General features: G+C 40.4%; 2 protein-coding genes across 32 annotated transcripts in view; both read right to left on the minus strand.

Annotated features, from left to right (window-relative positions):
- Positions 1 to 69: 69 nt before the first annotated feature.
- LOC110485403 (protein LYRIC) lies at positions 70 to 15,226 on the minus strand. 9 transcript variants are annotated; one of them, XM_021556483.2, is made up of 13 exons: positions 14,634 to 15,226; positions 14,341 to 14,460; positions 13,512 to 13,593; positions 9,996 to 10,196; positions 8,928 to 8,996; positions 8,545 to 8,703; positions 7,568 to 7,603; positions 6,855 to 6,941; positions 6,436 to 6,578; positions 5,701 to 5,814; positions 5,383 to 5,493; positions 5,042 to 5,159; positions 70 to 1,029 (listed from the first exon to the last, which is right to left on the minus strand). In XM_021556483.2, the coding sequence occupies exons 1-13, from the start codon at positions 14,964 to 14,966 to the stop codon at positions 971 to 973; spliced, it is 1,632 nt and encodes a 543-aa protein (XP_021412158.2). In that variant the 5' UTR covers positions 14,967 to 15,226; the 3' UTR covers positions 70 to 970. The 9 variants fall into 9 exon arrangements, with proteins under 9 accessions (XP_021412158.2, XP_021412166.2, XP_021412154.2 ...); XM_021556491.2 differs by having other exon boundaries at positions 6,855 to 6,917; positions 14,634 to 15,225; XM_021556479.2 differs by having other exon boundaries at positions 5,701 to 5,817; positions 14,634 to 15,224.
- Positions 15,227 to 15,635: 409 nt separating this feature from the next.
- The window catches only part of LOC110485245 (E3 ubiquitin-protein ligase UBR5), a 46,621-nt gene continuing 44,772 nt past the window's right edge, over positions 15,636 to 17,484 (minus strand). For 17 of the 23 annotated variants that reach the window (XM_036943910.1, XM_036944001.1, XM_036943930.1 and 14 more), the window contains 4 exons: positions 17,371 to 17,484; positions 16,822 to 17,005; positions 16,468 to 16,553; positions 15,927 to 16,354 (listed from right to left, as the gene is read on the minus strand). In XM_036943910.1, coding sequence (XP_036799805.1) covers positions 16,142 to 16,354; positions 16,468 to 16,553; positions 16,822 to 17,005; positions 17,371 to 17,484 — 597 coding nt within the window. In that variant the 3' untranslated portion in view covers positions 15,927 to 16,141. Of the gene's footprint in view, positions 16,355 to 16,467; positions 16,554 to 16,821; positions 17,006 to 17,370 lie in introns of all 23 variants that reach the window. The other 6 variants (XM_036944024.1, XM_036944019.1, XM_036943972.1 and 3 more) reach the window with 3 other exon arrangements.

The following is a 17,484-nucleotide window of genomic DNA, read 5'->3' on the forward strand; positions in this document are numbered from 1 at the left end:
AAAAAAAAAAACTGAAAAATAGTTAACTGATTAATAGGAAAAACAGAAATACAAAATGGACAAATCAAATATAGAAAAGGGCCTTTATTTTGTATTATTTTTTACATATGGCTTGAAGCGTTTTTATTACAAAGAGGTTACAAAAGGTAAAGGACTTTTGAATCATCAACCACGGGTGGACAGGACAACACAGCCATCAATGGTAGAAGCAACTACACATCTGAGCACAACACTGATGGTCAAAATAACAGCAAGTAACTGAAAGTATGTCTCTTTTCCATGTACAGCAGATACCACTAACACCACCTGCATCCAAATGCTAAACATGATTCCCTTGGGTCGTGTTCATTAGGCACCAAACAGTACAACATGGACTGAAACGGGGAGGACTACCTGAACTTGTCAGATAGCAATCGCTTATTTAGTTTTTCCCTTTCAAAACGGTTTGCTGCCATGTGTCCTATTGAACACGACCCTATAGTGTTGGACTTGACCTTTTGAGCATGAGTCACTGCACCAATATGGTTAACGATATAAACAGCAAACAAAGACTGCAGAATAAAGGCCAGTAATGTTAACGTGACTCAGCTGAACCTTCCTCTATAATATTAATCTCAAAGCCACAACATCCCAATCCCTATTAAATCAGGATTTATTAGTCATTTTCTAGATGTCTAATCATCAAACATGATCGTTCGAAAGATTCATTGGAATTGGAAAACAGTTTTCATATGTGTGTGTCCACACTACGATATTGATCAGAATCGCAGAATTTAGCTTTGCAGTTAATCTAGATCCAGTCTGCTTGACCAGGCTGCATTTTGGACATGAAGCTGGCCGGTCAGAACTTAGAAGTTTGATATTTCATTTTTTTTTTTAAAAGGGCAAGTATTTAAATGTTGCACAAACAGGATGAACAGCTGTTTTATCCAAAGTATTTTGCATAACACTTCATGTTCATGACTACAATTCATGTTTCTCTTCTTGCCCGTTTCTTCTTCATCACTGGTTTGGAAGGCTGGCTCTCTTCTATGGGGAAAAACACAGGGAGATAAGTCTTACAATACAGGACTCCTAAGACAAGACACAGGTTGTATAAAATAAAAGAAACAAATAAGACTTTAGAACAAGGAAGTGTGTAGAATCCATTCCAAAAGGATCACCAGAGTGAACATTTTTGTTCCAGCCCAGTACTACCACCTAAATCATCCAATCAAGGGCTTGGATTAGAGGTCGACCGATTATGATTTTTTAACGCCGATACCAAATACTGCCGATAGCGATTAAATCGGCCAATTTTATTTATTTATTATACAGTGCCTTGCGAAAGTATTCGGCCCCCTTGAACTTTGCGACCTTTTGCCACATTTCAGGCTTCAAACATAAAGATATAAACTATTTTTTTGTGAAGAATCAACAACAAGTGGGACACAATCATGAAGTGGAACGACATTTATTGGATATTTCAAACTTTTTTAACAAATCAAAAACTGAAAAATTGGGCGTGCAAAATTATTCAGCCCCTTTACTTTCAGTGCAGCAAACTCTCTCCAGAAGCTCAGTGAGGATCTCTGAATGATCCAATGTTGACCTAAATGACTAATGATGATAAATACAATCCACCTGTGTGTAATCAAGTCTCCGTATAAATGCACCTGCACTGTGATAGTCTCAGAGGTCTGTTAAAAGCGCAGAGAGCATCATGAAGAACAAGGAACACACCAGGCAGGTCCGAGATACTGTTGTGAAGAAGTTTAAAGCCGGATTTGGATACAAAAAGATTTCCCAAGCTTTAAACATCCCAAGGAGCACTGTGCAAGCAATAATATTGAAATGGAAGGAGTATCAGACCACTGCAAATCTACCAAGACCTGGCCGTCCCTCTAAACTTTCAGCTCATACAAGGAGAAGACTGATCAGAGATGCAGCCAAGAGGCCCATGATCACTCTGGATGAACTGCAGAGATCTACAGCTGAGGTGGGAGACTCTGTCCATAGGACAACAATCAGTCGTATATTGCACAAATCTGGCCTTTATGGAAGAAAGCCATTTCTTAAAGATATCCATAAAAAGTGTTGTTTAAAGTTTGCCACAAGCCACCTGGGAGACACACCAAACATGTGGAAGAAGGTGCTCTGGTCAGATGAAACCAAAATTGAACTTTTTGGCAACAATGCAAAACATTATGTTTGGCGTAAAAGCAACACAGCTGAACACACCATCCCCACTGTCAAACATGGTGGTGGCAGCATCATGGCTTGGGCCTGCTTTTCTTCAGCAGGGACAGGGAAGATGGTTAAAATTGATGGGAAGATGGATGGAGCCAAATACAGGACCATTCTGGAAGAAAACCTGATGTAGTCTGCAAAAGACCTGAGACTGGGACGGAGATTTGTCTTCCAACAAGACAATGATCCAAAACATAAAGCAAAATCTACAATGGAATGGTTCAAAAATAAACATATCCAGGTGTTAGAATGGCCAAGTCAAAGTCCAGACCTGAATCCAATCGAGAATCTGTGGAAAGAACTGAAAACTGCTGTTCACAAATGCTCTCCATCCAACCTCACTGAGCTCAAGCTGTTTTGCAAGGAGGAATGAGAAAAACTTTCAGTCTCTCGATGTGCAAAACTGATAGAGACATACCCCAAGCGACTTACAGCTGTAATCGCAGCAAAAGGTGGCGCTACAAAGTATTAACTTAAGGGGGCTGAATAATTTTACACGCCCAATTTTTCAGTTTTTGATTTGTTAAAAAAGTTTGAAATATCCAAAATGTCGTTCCACTTCATGATTGTGTCCCACTTGTTGATTCTTCACAAAAAAATACAGTTTTATATCTTTATGTTTGAAGCCTGAAATGTGGCAAAAGGTCACAAAGTTCAAGGGGGCCGAATACTTTCGCAAGGCACTGTATATATTTGTAATAATGACAATTACAACAATACTGAATGAACACTTATTTTAACTTAATTTAATACATCAATAAAATCTATTTAGTCTCAAATAAATAATTAAACATGTTCAATGTGGTTTAAATAATGCAAAAAAGTGGAGAAGAAAATAAAAGTGCAATATGTGCCATGGAAAAAAGCTAACGTTTAAGTTCCTCGCTCAGAACATGAGAACATAGGAAAGCTGTTGGTTCCTTTTAACATGAGTCTTCAATATTCCCAAGTAAGACGTTTTAGGTTATAGTTATAGGAATTATTGGACTTCTCTCTATACCATTTGTATTTCATATACCTTTGACTATTGGATGTTCTTATAGGCACTATAGTATTGCCAGCCTAATCACAGGAGTTCATAGGCTTGAAGTCATAAACAGCTCAATGCTTGAAGCACAGCGAAGAGCTGTTGGCAAATGCAGGAAAGTGCTGTTTGAATGAATGTTTACGAGTCTGCTGCTGCCTACCACCGCTCAGTCAGACTGCTCTATCAAATCAGATATAATTATAATAGCACAGAAATACAAGCTTTAGGTCATTAAGCCAAATCCGGAAACTATCATTTCAAAAACAAAATGTTTATTCTTTCAGTGAAATACGGAACCGTTCCGTATTTTATCGAACGGGTGGCATCCCTAAATCTAAAATTGCTGTTACATTGCACAACATTCAATGTTATGTCATAATTATGTACAATTCTGGCAAATTAATTACGGTCTTTGTTAGGAAGAAATGGTTTTCACACAGTTCGCAACGAGCCAGGCGGACCAAACTGCTGCATGTACTCCGACTCTGCTGGCACAGAACGCAAGAGAAGTGACAATTTCCCTCGTTAAAAGAAATTCATGTTAGCAGGCAATATTAACTAAATATGCAGTTTAAAAAATATATACTTGTGTACTGATTAAAAAAAAGGCATTGATGTTTATGGTTAGGTTCATTGGTGCAACGACAGTGCTTTTAATTTCACGAATGCGCTTGTTAAATCACCCCACGTTTGGCGAAGTAGGCGGTGTTCGATGATAAATTAACAGGCACCGCATAGATTATATGCAACACAGGACAAGCTAGATAAACTAGTAATATCAACCATGTGTAGTTAACTAGTGATTATGTTAAGATTGATTGTTTTTTATAAGATAAGTTTAATGCTAGCTAGCAACTTACCTTGGCTCCTTGCTGCACTCGCGTAACAGGTGGTCAGCCTGCCACGCAGTCTCCTCGTGGAGTGCAATCGGCCATAATTGGTGTCCAAAAATACCGAAATCGGCCCTAATTAATCGTCCATTCCGATTAATCGGTCGACCTCTAGCTTGGATATTAACTGGAGTGTAACAAAAAGGTGCAACCCCGTGGGGGAGTGGATTGAGAAACAATGCACAGTGTAGTGAAGTTTGAGTGGAGGCTGAGAGAGAACTGCAGCCCTGCCTGTATACAGCCTTGTGTTTTTAGGGTTGCAACATTTCAGTAACTTTCCCTCTGAGGATTCCCGGACTTCCTTCTTATTCCAAAATTAATTCCAGGAATCTTCTAAATAGGATTTCAGGAAAATCTGAGAATTTTGGGAAATTTACAGAAATTTTGCAATGATACATTAAAGAAAAGGGCTGATGCACTAGTTCAGAGCTGGGATAGCCAATCAGACTGAATAGAGGGAGGGGACATCTGGTAGTAATAGCCTGGCCTAGCTGCTTTCTACGTCTCCAGAAATGAATAGCTACATGTTGCCACAACTAGGGGACGACATCTGGTTAGGAAGAAGGTGAGCAGGCAGCTTGGTGGCCCAATCATTCACACAACATGGCAGCCCTGCCCAGGAACAACACCAAGCAGCCCACTAATTTGTCTAGATCTGAATGGTTTGAGGGCAAGGTAAAGCTATTCCTTCTTTAATATTAATGATGTGTTTCTATTGTGATCATAGTATAGCAAGAAATGAGTGGAGATACAGAATAGAGGAAAGTATAAAGTGAAGTAAGATGTATGCAGGGATCGGACCCCAGCTGCTGGCAGAGATACGTAGTCCAGGGTCTGCAGCACTACCACTAGACCAGACTCCAGTGTGATTCACACTTAGTTCTGATACACTTACTATGTGTTGGAGCAGGTAGACTGTTCTGCTTGGCAGTAGGCTTTGTCTCTGCGGGTTGGGGTGGCACTTGTGCGATGGGGGCTGTGTTCTGAACCACCACTGGTTGCTCCACTCTTGCCTGCGGGAAGAAACCTTGGGATTAAAGAGGCTGTAAAGAACCTCTGCCTCTGGGGGTGCTCTTGGGCCAACAGGGATCCACTAAACAGACAGAAATTGTGTCCTAAATGGCACCCTATTTCCTTTATTGTCCTTACGAGCCCAAGTCAAAAGTAGTACACTATTAGGGAATAGGGTGCCATTTGAGACGCGGACATTGAGGTCAATAGAACAGTGTCACCAACCTTCACAGCAGCAGCGTTGACAGCCTGGACAGTAGGAGCAGCAGGCTCCTTGATTGGCTGCTTCTTCACCTTGGCCTCAGTAACAACCTTTTTACTTGGCTCCTCTGACTCCTGTCAATAACAGACAGACCAAATTTGAACCAATCAGGAAGATCACAGGTAGCAATGACTCAATGAGGGACTCAGCAATATAGTTCTAATGAGTGATGGTAACAGTTTAAATTAAGTTTCTCTATTCCTGTGTAATAAGACTAATTGCTATAGTAACATCGTAATAATGTTAGCGGAATCCAGTTAGTGCTTAGTCTACGGTGATACCTGGCCAGTAACTACAGCATCTTCAGCTTGCTTCTTCTTCTTCTTTTTCTTCTTTTTCAATTTACCAGTCCCATCAGCGGCAGGCTCCGCCTTTTCTCTCTCTTCATCAGATACCTGCTGTGAAACAACATTCAAAGTACAAAACTAAATTAAATATTTGACAGATCTAGACTGCTCAACCCAAATCAACTTAACCTGACAACCTTTCCCCAACTTGAGCTTAAAAAGTCTAAATAATAACAAGGGGAGTGCGTACAGTAAGCAGCAGATATTTTTTATACACGAGAAGGCTCCTGAAATGTAAAATGTGCAGTTTTGTTCGTCAGAGGCTTTTAAAACGAAAATCCCCAAATCACTACTACTACTACTCCGTGCAGAACCTTGTAGAGGATAGAGCATGGTCTCTTTGTAAGCTACTGTTGCACTCCTGTCAAACTAGTCCCATTTCAACAATGTAGTGCACACTACCAGTCAGTCTATCCTCACATATGCATAAGGTTAGAGGTTTTTAAATGCAATATTTAAATTACATCCCTGACATCTCTCCATGATGAAATGTTCTGTTTAACCAGGAACATCACTGGAGATGGTTTCTTTCTCTCCTCAACTTCCCTAGATTATATTTAGACTATTTAAATATAAAGCATGTTATTTATTTAACCAGGAACAGGCCCTTGATGTTAAAAACCTCTCGTGAGGGGCACCTAAAAAGTGATGTCACAACTGGCGACTAACCTTGACAGTCTCTGGCAGGGGCTCCTCGAGGGCAGGGGGGACAGCCTGTACTGGAGCAGGGAGTTCCCCATAGTTCTCCCACCCCTCCGCTGGGGCATTCCAGTCAGAGTACCCGTCTGCTGCAGCAGCAGACCCATCACCATCTGAAAACACATCCAGAGGAAAGCTCTAGTTATAACACTTCACAAATACACAACCTTTAAAACACATGGTTCAGACAGAGATTATGATTTTCACTCCTACAGCAGTCTCCTGACAACAATACAGTTGGACTGTGCAGAATCACTGATCTACAGACCACCTTGCAACCCGTATAGCTACTCATTATGTGATCAAGATAGAACAGGTCGTGGCACATAATTGGTTATATAATCCCTGCTATATGACTTTTATTGCCAGTGTAAAGTTGTTTTACTTACTCAGACCAGACCACTCGTCTTCCACTTGGGGCTTAGGCGGGCTGGGACATAGCAGCTGGGGTTCTAAAAACAAATCACGTCTAAAAGCTTTAACAAGAGCAAGGTAGTGTGTTTAATTTGAAAACATAACATTTTGTGAAAGCAGAATTTCAGGTCATCCCACCCCCTAACCTTTGAACACCTAACAGCTAATTCCTAACACCTAATTCCTTGAACACCTAACAGCTAATGGGTGAAAGCACAATTGTTTTTAGACCGAGCACACATCAACTTGGCTTCATGGCGGACTATCATCAATACACTCAAACTAATATTGCCATATGATTTTTTTAAATCGTTTTAATAGATCATTTTTTTCATATTATACAATCTGATTAAATATCTATACTGCCCTACAAAGGCAAAAGCAGTAACTAAGTATTTTTTTTACTGCAAAATCTGACTTGTCTTTTTCTGTCTAGACAGACCGCAATTTCTGATACTCCATGATATACTCTGATTAACTGGCTTGTTCTTGTGTCAGGAAGCTAAATACCATATTAATCAGATAATATACCTGGCCATTACAACAGATCAAATATTTTGACCAAATTCATAGTTTGTGCATTTTGCCTTTTTAGGGCAGTATACTTGTCTGTACTGTAAACCATGCCATCTAGAGGCCAAAAGGTGATCCTACACCAGGAGTATACAACGAACATTCACTCCATTACCTGATGTTATCCCCGCATCATTGACAGTGCATCCTCCTAATAACACATCGCAAAAGCAAACCTCAGTGAAAAAAACTCCTGCCAGTAAAAATGTAATTGTACTGTGTAAACTTTTCTGTATCCCCTGCATATGACTAATAAAGTTTGATTTGATTATATGTATAGACGTGGACAAAAGTTATGAGAATGACACAAATATGAATTTCAACAAAGTCTACTGCCTCAGTTTGTATGATGGCAATTTGCATATACTCCAGAATGTTATGAAGAGTGATCAGATGAATTGCAATTAAATACCATCAGTCCTGTGTCATGCCAACAGTAAAGCATCCTGAGACCATTCATGTGTGGGGTTGCTTCTTAGCCAAGGGAGTGGGCTCACTCACAATTTTGTCTAAGAACACAGCCATGAATAAAGAATGGTACCAACACATCCTCCGAGAGCAACTTTGGTGACGAACAATGCCTTTTCCAGCATGATGGAGCACCTTGCCATAAGGAAAAAGTGATAACTAAGTGGCTCGGGGAACAAAACGTCGCTATTTTGGGTCCATGGTCAGGAAAATCCCCAGACCTTAATCCCATTGAGAACTTGTGGTCAATCCTCAAGAAGCGGATGGACAAACAAAAACCCACAAATTCTGACAAACTCCAAGCATTGATTATGCAAGAATGGTCTGCCATCAGTCAAGATGTGGCCCAGAAGTTAATTGACAGAGGTCTTGAAAATGAAGGGTCAACACTGCAAATATTGAGTCTTTGCATCAACTTCATGTAATTGTCAATAAAAGCCTTTGACACTTATGAAATGCTTGTAATTACACTTCAGTTTTCCATAGTAACATCTGACAAAAATATCTAAAGACACTGAAGCAGCAAACTTTGTGGAAATTTATATTTGTGTCATTCTCAAAACTTTTGGCCACAACTGTATATATGCCGTGCATACTCCAGGGAAATATTACTACTATCATTACCTTCAGTCTCCTGCCCCCAGACAGCGGTGTCTTGGTTGCTCTCAGGAGTGGTCCAGTGCCCCTCATCAGGAAAAATGGTAAGGGCTGGGGCCTCTTGGGCTGTCACAGCCAGGTCAGGCCGTTCTTCAGTCACTACCGGAGCCTCCTCACTGCTGATAGCTGACACCAACACACACACATTTAACAACCTTCAAGAACATCCACACATTGGCACCACTTTAAATAGTTTGTCAAAGAAAATGACTCCAACCAAGTACTGTACAAGTAAGAGAATGTAGCTAATTTGTTTTCTTAAAATGGGACATGATTTGATTTCTCCCTTTCATGAACTTCTCTCCTAACCCTTAATCAGATGCTAATTTTAATGAATGTGTATTTTTTACCTTGAGGTCTGACTACAGCAACAGCAGCGACAGCATCTGCTTTCTCAGCTTTGGTTTTGGAGGATTCTCCTTGGGAAATAAGTGTTGTTTGAAGGCAAGGCTGTAGCTATATTTCCATATACATTTATATTTCCTATTTGCAAAGGGAGAGCAGGTCAACACAAAAAGAGCAGTAGCCTGGAATCCAAACTGATATGCTCAGTTTCTCTATTGTTTCAGTGGGAAAACACATGTCAGTTTGGATTCTAGGCTAACAGAGCAGTTGACAAGCAGCACCTCTCTCTCTGGGCTCAGAGTCCTCCAGGGTATGTACTTACAGAAGGTCTGACCAACAGGGAACCAGCAGAACTCAATAACAGGAGAAGACAGAGTAGCAGTCTCCCTGGATGCCAAATTAGTCTGTTTACCAGTGGTGGAAAAAGTACCTTAGCTGTCCACCTGGTCAACTGCCATACTTGAGTGAAAGTAAAGATAAATTAAAAGAAATGACTCAAGTAAAAATCACCCAGTAAAATTCTACTTGAGTAAACGTCTAAAAGTATTTGGTTTAAAATATACTTAAGTGAAAATGAAAGTATAAATTCCTTATATTAAGCAAACCAGATGGCACCATTTTCTTGTTTTTTTTTTATTTACAGAAAGCCAGGAACACTCCAACACTAAGACATAAGTTACAAACAAAGCATGCGTGTTTAGTGAGTCCGCCAGATCAGAGGCAGTAGGGATGACCAGGGATGTTCGGTTGATAAGTGTGTGAATTTGACAATTGTCCTGTCCTGCTAAGCATTCAAAATGTAACGAGTACTTTTGGGTGTCAAGGAAAATGTAAAAAGTACAATATTTTCTTAACGTAGTGAAGTAAAAGTAGTCAAAAATATAAATAGTAAAGTAAAGTACAGATACCCCCAAAAACTACTTAAGTAGTAATTTAAAGTATTTTTTACACCACGGGTGTTTACAGAAAGTTTGTGAAAGTGTGTGAGTCTTTAACCAAGCTCAGGCCTGCTCAGCTGCAGCCTTTTGCCAGCAGAGAGGTATACCATAAGGAGATAGACAAGCTAGCTTTACCTTTCTTCTTCTTTTCCTTCTTCTCAGAGACAGACCCAGGGGATGCAGCTTTGGGGCTGGCCTTGGTTGACTCGGTGGGAGGAGTACTAGGCAGAGGATCCACTCCTCCAGGGCTCCCTGAGCCGTCACCGGAGGTCTTGTCTTTACGGCGCTGCTCACGCTTCTCCTTGTTACTGATCTTGGTCTCCCAGGTGCCTGATACTGATAGACATGGAAGGTTAGTGGGAGGAAGTTAAATAGGCCTACATCTCGTGTTCAAATCCACTGTGAGAATGTCAAGGCTTTGAGTCCGGTTTCCCAAAACCATCAAGACTATGTTCATCGTTAGATCCTTCTTAGGAACACCGTTACATCTCCGAGCTGTTTCCCAAAACCATCATATCTAAAGTTGCTCTTGAAAATACTTGTTATTTAACAACTGCCTCAGACCACTCACTTATAATTCAGTGTATCACAATGCCAGTGGGTCAGAAGTTTACATACACTAAATTGACTGTGCCTTTAAACAGCTTGGAAAATTCCAGAAAATGACATCATGGCTTTAGAAACTTTTGATAGGCTAATTGACATAATTTGAGTCAATTGGAGGTGTGCATGTGGATGTATTTCAAGGCCTACCTTCAAACTCAGTGCCTCTTTGCTTGACATCATGGGAAAATCAAAAGTAATCAGCAAAGATCTCATAAAAAAAATTGTAGACCTCCACAAGTCTGGTTCATCATTGGGAGCAATTTCCAAATGCCTGAAGGTACCACGTTCATCTGTACAAACGATAGTACGCAAGTTTAAACACCATGGGACCACGCAGCCGTCATACCGCTCAGGAAGGAGACGTGTTCTGTCTCCTAGAGATGAACATAATTTGGTGCGAAAAGTGCAAATCAATCCCAGAACAGCAGCAAAGGACCTTGTGAAGATGCTGGAGGAAACGGGTAAAAAAGTACAGTGCCTGGCGAAAGTATTCGCCTGGGAAATCTTTTTGTATCCAAATACGGCTTTAAACTTCTTCACAACAGTATCTCGGACCTGCCTGGTGTGTTCCTTGTTCTTCATGATGCTCTCTGCGCTTTTAACGGACCTCTGAGACTATCACAGTGCAGGTGCATTTATACGGAGACTTGATTACACACAGGTGGATTGTATTTATCATCATTAGTCATTTAGGTCAACATTGGATCATTCAGAGATCCTCACTGAGCTTCTGGAGAGAGTTTGCTGCACTGAAAGTAAAGGGGCTGAATAATTTTGCACGCCCAATATTTCAGTTTTTGATTAGTTAAAAAAAGTTTGAAATATCCAATAAATGTTGTTCCACTTCATGATTGTGTCCCACTTGTTGTTGATTCTTCACAAAAAAATACAGTTTTATATCTTTATGTTTGAAGCCTGAAATGTGGCAAAAGGTCGCAAAGTTCAAGAGGGTCGAATACTTTCGCAAGGCACTGTATCTATATCCACAGTAAAACGAGTCCAAAATCGTCATAATCTGAAAGGCCGCCCAGCAAGGAAGCAACCACTGCTCCAATTACCACCATAAAAAAGCCAGACTACAGTTTGCAACTGCACATGGGGACAAAGATCGTACTTTTTTGAGAAATGTTCTCTGGTCTGATGAAACAAAAACAGAACTGTTTGGCCATAATGACCAACGTTATGTTTGGAGGAAAAAGGGGATGCTTGCAAGCCGAAGAACACCATCCCAACCGTGAAGCAAGGGGGTGGCAGCATCATGATGTGGGGGTGCTTTGCTGCAGGAGGGACTGGTGCACTTCACAAAAAAAGATGGCATCATGAGGAAAATTATGTGGAGATACTGAAGCAACATCTCAACTAAAAATGAATCGCTTACCTTTGATGATCTTCGGAAGTTTGCACTCACAAGACTCCCAGTTACACAATAAATGTTCCTTTTATTCGATAAAGATTATTTTTATATCCAAAAACCTCCATTTGGTTGGCGCGTTTTGTTCAGAAATCCACAGGCTCGTGCAGGTCATGACAGGCAGACTAAAATTCCAAATAGTATCCGTAAAGTTCGTAGAAACATGTCAAACGTTTTTTATAATCAATCCTCAGGTTGTTTTTACAATAAATAATCGATAATATTTCAACCGGACCCTAGCTTTTTCAATAGGAGAGAGAGAGAGACAATGTCTGCTCCAAGCTGTTGCGCATGCAAAACTCTGCTGGCACCCAGCCATCCACTGACACATGTGATTGTTCTCGCTTATTTTTCAGAATAAAAGCCTGAAACTATGTCTAAAGACTGTTCACACCATGTGGACAGGAATCGGGTTGATATCCATTTAACTGGAGAGAAGGCATGCAATGGAACAGGGAGATTTGTTTCTCTTAGGCACTTCCTGGTTGGATTTTCCTCAGGTTTTTGCCTGCAATATCAGTTCTGTTATACTCACAGACAATATTTTGACCGTTTTGGAAACTTTAGTGTTTTCTATCCTAATCTGACAATTATATGCATATTCTAGATTCTGGGCTTGAGAAATAGGCAATTTCATTTGGGTACGTTTTTCATCCAAACATCAAAATACTGCCCCCTACACTCAACAGGTTAAGGACAACAAAGTCAAGGCATTGGAGTGGCCATCACAAAGCCCTGACCTCAATCCTATAGAGAATGTGTGGGCAGAACTGAAAAAGCGTGTGCGAGTAAGGAGGTCTACAAACTTGACTCAGTTACACCAGCTCTCTCAGAAGGAATGGGCCAAAATCCACCTAACTTATTGTGGGAAGCTTGTGGAAGGCTACCCGAAATGTTTGACCCAAGTTAAACTATTTAAAGGCAATGCTACCAAATACCGATTGAGTGCATGTAAACTCTGACCCACTGGGAATGTGATGAAATAAAAGCTGAAATAATTCTACTATTTTTCTGACATTTCACATTCTTAAAATAAAGTGGTGATCCTAACTGACCTAAAACAGGGATTTTTTTACTAGGATTAAATGTCAGGAATTGTGAAAAACTGATTTGAAATTAATTTGGCAAAGGTGTATGTAAACTTCCGACTTCAACTGTATATATTTTAATGATATGGAAATCAATTTCATGTTAATGCAATTGAGTTCACACTATTTGTAAGCTACCGATACATGTTTCTATATATTTCATGTGTAACGTGCACAATCTGAATTTAGTGCATTATTATAGGGTAAGCGTTAGAATAAGCTGCCTCAATATTTGTAACCATAGGTGATCTGTCTTGGAGCTGATCCATCCTCAGTCTTGTGGAATAATTCTAACGTTAAGGAAAGTTTAGAAAGGGAGAACGCTGATCCTAGGGCAGTGCACACCCCCCCAAAAAAGAAAATCCTGGTCAAATAGTCTATGAATGCATGAATGATTGATTTCATCTAACACATTAAAATATGAATAATTTCAATTTCTCTGCAAGGACGTAATATTTATCTGTAAATGTAAGCCCCCACTGTGCTTTGCTAGGCACAAACGATTGAAACACTTGGTGATATTAGTGGTGGTGCTTTATGGCATACCTTCCTCTGATTCCTTGCCATGAGAAGAAGCAGTCTTAGCCTCCTTTACTGCCTGTTTCTGCTTCTTCTTGGTCTTCTTTACCTAAACATATAGAATTCAACATGGTGGATTAATGCTACAAGGCAAAAGAAAGGGAAAGTGGTACCAGACTCATCACCCCCTGCACCATTAGAACATGTTATTATGTTATTTATGTTATTAAAGTCAATCAAGTCAACACTGTCAAGCTCGTTCTAAAATAAATATATACATATGAAATCACAAATCTGTCTACCAAGAGCCTTTTGACATGTAATTTATAGGCTATACAGTCCTTACAATCTCAAATGCTATAAATCAAATAAAAAGTATTACATTTTAAGTGTCAGCCCCTCAAAGCAGATTGATGCCAAAAACAACTATAAAGAGTATTAACTGACAGTCAACTGGGTTGAGAGCTGTATTTGATCATGGAGGAGACACATTTGACACTAGCTAGGTAAGGAAGCCATCTGTCCCATCCTTTAGGATTTGCTACATCTGCAAATTAATATCTGGCAACCAGACACCGCACGCCACAGGACAGTAGGCGTCCGAAGGGAGGCAGGCCTCTAGTCTAAAAGCCACATCATCACTAGTAAAACTCCACTACAAACGCCATAAGGCCGGTTCTCATCTTCAAGGCATGTTTAGTGCAGAAGTTAGGATATAATGTAGCTAGCTATAACCAAGCAGATCTGAAATTATTTTGCATACAAAGGAATTTGTTTTGTATACAGATTCAACTTTCACTACAGTCTCCCAGGATAGCATACAAGCATTTGCCTCAACAAGCAACATTAGGCCTACCTCAGAAGCCTTTTCTGTCTTGATTTGAGGAGAATGATGTGGCACTACTGGCAGGTTGTCTTCAGTCACTCTGACGTCCTCTTGTAGCTCAGCAACTACACTACCATTTGGCTGTGATTTCTGTGGGGCAAAAGAAAAGACAAGGCTGAATTTAAAAACAAATATTAGTTTGGCTCATGTGACACGTTAACGTTAATCTAGCTAGCCTAATCATGCTAATGTCGGCTACTACTAGCTAGCTACTGTGATAGAGCTGTCAAAATTAGCTAGTAAGCAAACATTGAAAACGTTACCTTTTCTGTAGTTTTCCTTTTCGCTTTTTTCGGTTCCTCTGTTTTTGCCACCTTGATAGAAGCTGGTTTAGTGCTTTCAACGGTCTCAATTTCAACTATGGTCGGTCGCTTCTTGAAGAGCCTGCGACATGCGGAGGCCCACATAGCCACCATTAGCACGAGCCCAATGCACGCTGCTAAGAAGATCAACCATGGCGGAATCTCGGGCTTCACTCCAAAATCCACCCCGAGTTCTGAGTGCAAGAGGTCTAGGCCAGTGGAAAGAAGCTCATTCAGGCGACCTGCTATCAACTTGACCTGTTGACAGGTCGCGTCCTGCCAGTTCTCTGCCATTTGAGTTGATCTCGATGATTGACAGAATATGCAAAAGGTAACGTTAGCCGGCTAAAAATAACGGTTTTGACAGGGCAAACAATAAAACCACGATCATCGCTAGCTTGTCAGCCACCTAGCCGCTAACGCGTTAGCTAGCTGTCACTCATGTAACATTTGAGTCCGTCAAAATGGGTTAGCCTCGTATAGCTAGCTATTTGTCCAGCTCGTATGACTGATGTACCGGTTTCTTGCCCACTGATAAAGCAAGGTTGACTTTAAGGAGCAACAGAAAAAAAGGCAGTGCTTAGCAGCATCCCGCTCTACGATTGGTGCAAAGTCACGGAAGGAGGAGTCCCTCTGAAGTCATGACGATTTTCCTCATACAGACGAAAATGGTGGTCCTGGACTAGAACAATATTAATTGGGGTTAGTTATCAGTATATTTGATTTAAAGCTATGCTCAACGGTGAATCACATATCTTGAACCAAACTGAAACATAACTGTCCACCTGGAAAAGTGGAATTTGTGGCCTGTTGTATTGTATGCTTGGATGTATTTGCACATTCTAAATCTTTGCAGTCAAATTCTCAAAGCCAGGTTATCAGCATGCCTAGCACTTATTGTGAGGGCATCGATTTAAACCATATTCAGAAATACATTCTACAACAATCAAGAGACTAAAAAGATAATTTGCATCCAAGTTTATTTTGAAATTCCCTACTCCCCTTATACAAGAAAAATAATAACTTTCCACCAAGGCAGCAGCAAACTGTCAGTGATAGTAAGTATTCTGTTTAGGGCAAGGAACAAAATCATAATCACAGTGTTTTTTTTTTATTTATTATACTTTTACTTTTTAAATACTTCTACTGCGGTCCTCTTTGGCTGAGCTTCGGCACAGTTTGCTGTCGAGCCAAATTCCTGGGAAGTAAAAGGTTTAAGCCAATAGAGCAGAGGGCTTCAACTTTACAAAGCCAATGCAGGAATGTATATTACCTTCAGAACTAAAAAAAGAATAAAATAAAATAAGAACAAGCCGTCTGTGTTCACAACACAAACAAAATAACCGCCAGGGGAGCGACAGCATTTTTGTATTTTCTTCGATTTCCATAAAATTGTATAGACAAAAAACAAATCTACAAAAATGGAACTAGGTAAATATTACACAACAGGTAAACATGTTTGTCAACCTCTACACAAAACCAAAGTTCTTGGTCTTAATGGCTAGTAAGAGTTTCTGTTTTAGAATCTGTTTGGAGGAGTAGAGTGGCACGTAGAGACGCGAGATGCAGGTGTTGGCCGTGGGCAGGTGCTGGTCATCCGGAGGCCTGATGGTGATGGAGGGCATGGGCTGGAAGCCTTCCTCACTGGCTGGCAGAGATGGACTGGAGGTCCAGAAGTACACCTGCAGAGAGGGAGAGGAATCAGATTGTATTGGAATTTATATTACAGATTGTACAGATAAAAATTACATGTAATAAACTGGGACTGCATCAGGTAGTGAAAATAATTTCTTACCAGATCTTGCCTCTCAGTCATGCTCATCTTCTCCACAATGGACCAAAACCAGCGTTTGAACTGCAACAACTTATCAGCATTTTCCCCTGTTGAGATTCAGAGTAGGATAACAAAAGTAAGTGACTCAATCATCAACCATAAACTCAAACACATTTAAGTCATGTAAAAGTACAAACTTTTTGTTACAAGACTTCCAACTGCATAGCTGAAAAAAGTGTAAGGGCGAGGGATCAATAACCAAAGGAAAACTAAAAAGATCCAGGTTTCACAGTTCTAGGATCAGGTCTCCCTGTCCATATAATCTTATTCATTGTGATCAAAAAGGCAAAACTGATCCTACATCAGCACTCATACTCTGAGATTCTTTGTGAATACGGGCCAAGGTCTTTGTACCAGATTCATCATTGAAGGAAGTGAAGCTGATGAGCATCTGCACGTTGACCTCTCCACAGCCATTGACCAGCAGCCTGAAGTCCTCAGCTGTCAAGTCCTCCAGGGCGTTCTTAGGAAGGACATCCAACAGACCCTTCCTCATTGCCTGAGAGACACAAAACAGTATTAACATTAAACGTCAACATTACAGTACACACCCCTCCCTTTCTTATTAGCTGAGAGAGAACAAGGTATTTATCTCACATACATGTACATACATGTACATACTACAAAATGGTCTCTGTACACATCTAGGTTTATCCCTTCTCCATCTTTAGACTGGACTGGTGTCCAATTTTCTGTTTTGGAAACTCTTATGGCCAATGTCATGCCAAAACTAAAAACAGATCTGGGACCCGGCTAACTTTAGACCTAACGCAATACAGAATGTCCCACTTTGGTTCCCCTTATTATAGAAAATGGTAATTCACTTGTATACAGTGCCACATGAGACATTACTGTACAACTCACATGAAGAGGTTGCTCGGCAACCACAAGCATCCTGTGTTCGGCGTACTTTCTCACATATTCGTAAACGTTGAGAGGAGTCACAGGCATGTTGACCCCACCTGACAGCAGCTCCAC

The sequence above is a fragment of the Oncorhynchus mykiss genome, chromosome 2 (genome assembly GCF_013265735.2).
Source record: "Oncorhynchus mykiss isolate Arlee chromosome 2, USDA_OmykA_1.1, whole genome shotgun sequence".
NCBI classification, from domain to species: domain Eukaryota; kingdom Metazoa; phylum Chordata; class Actinopteri; order Salmoniformes; family Salmonidae; genus Oncorhynchus; species Oncorhynchus mykiss.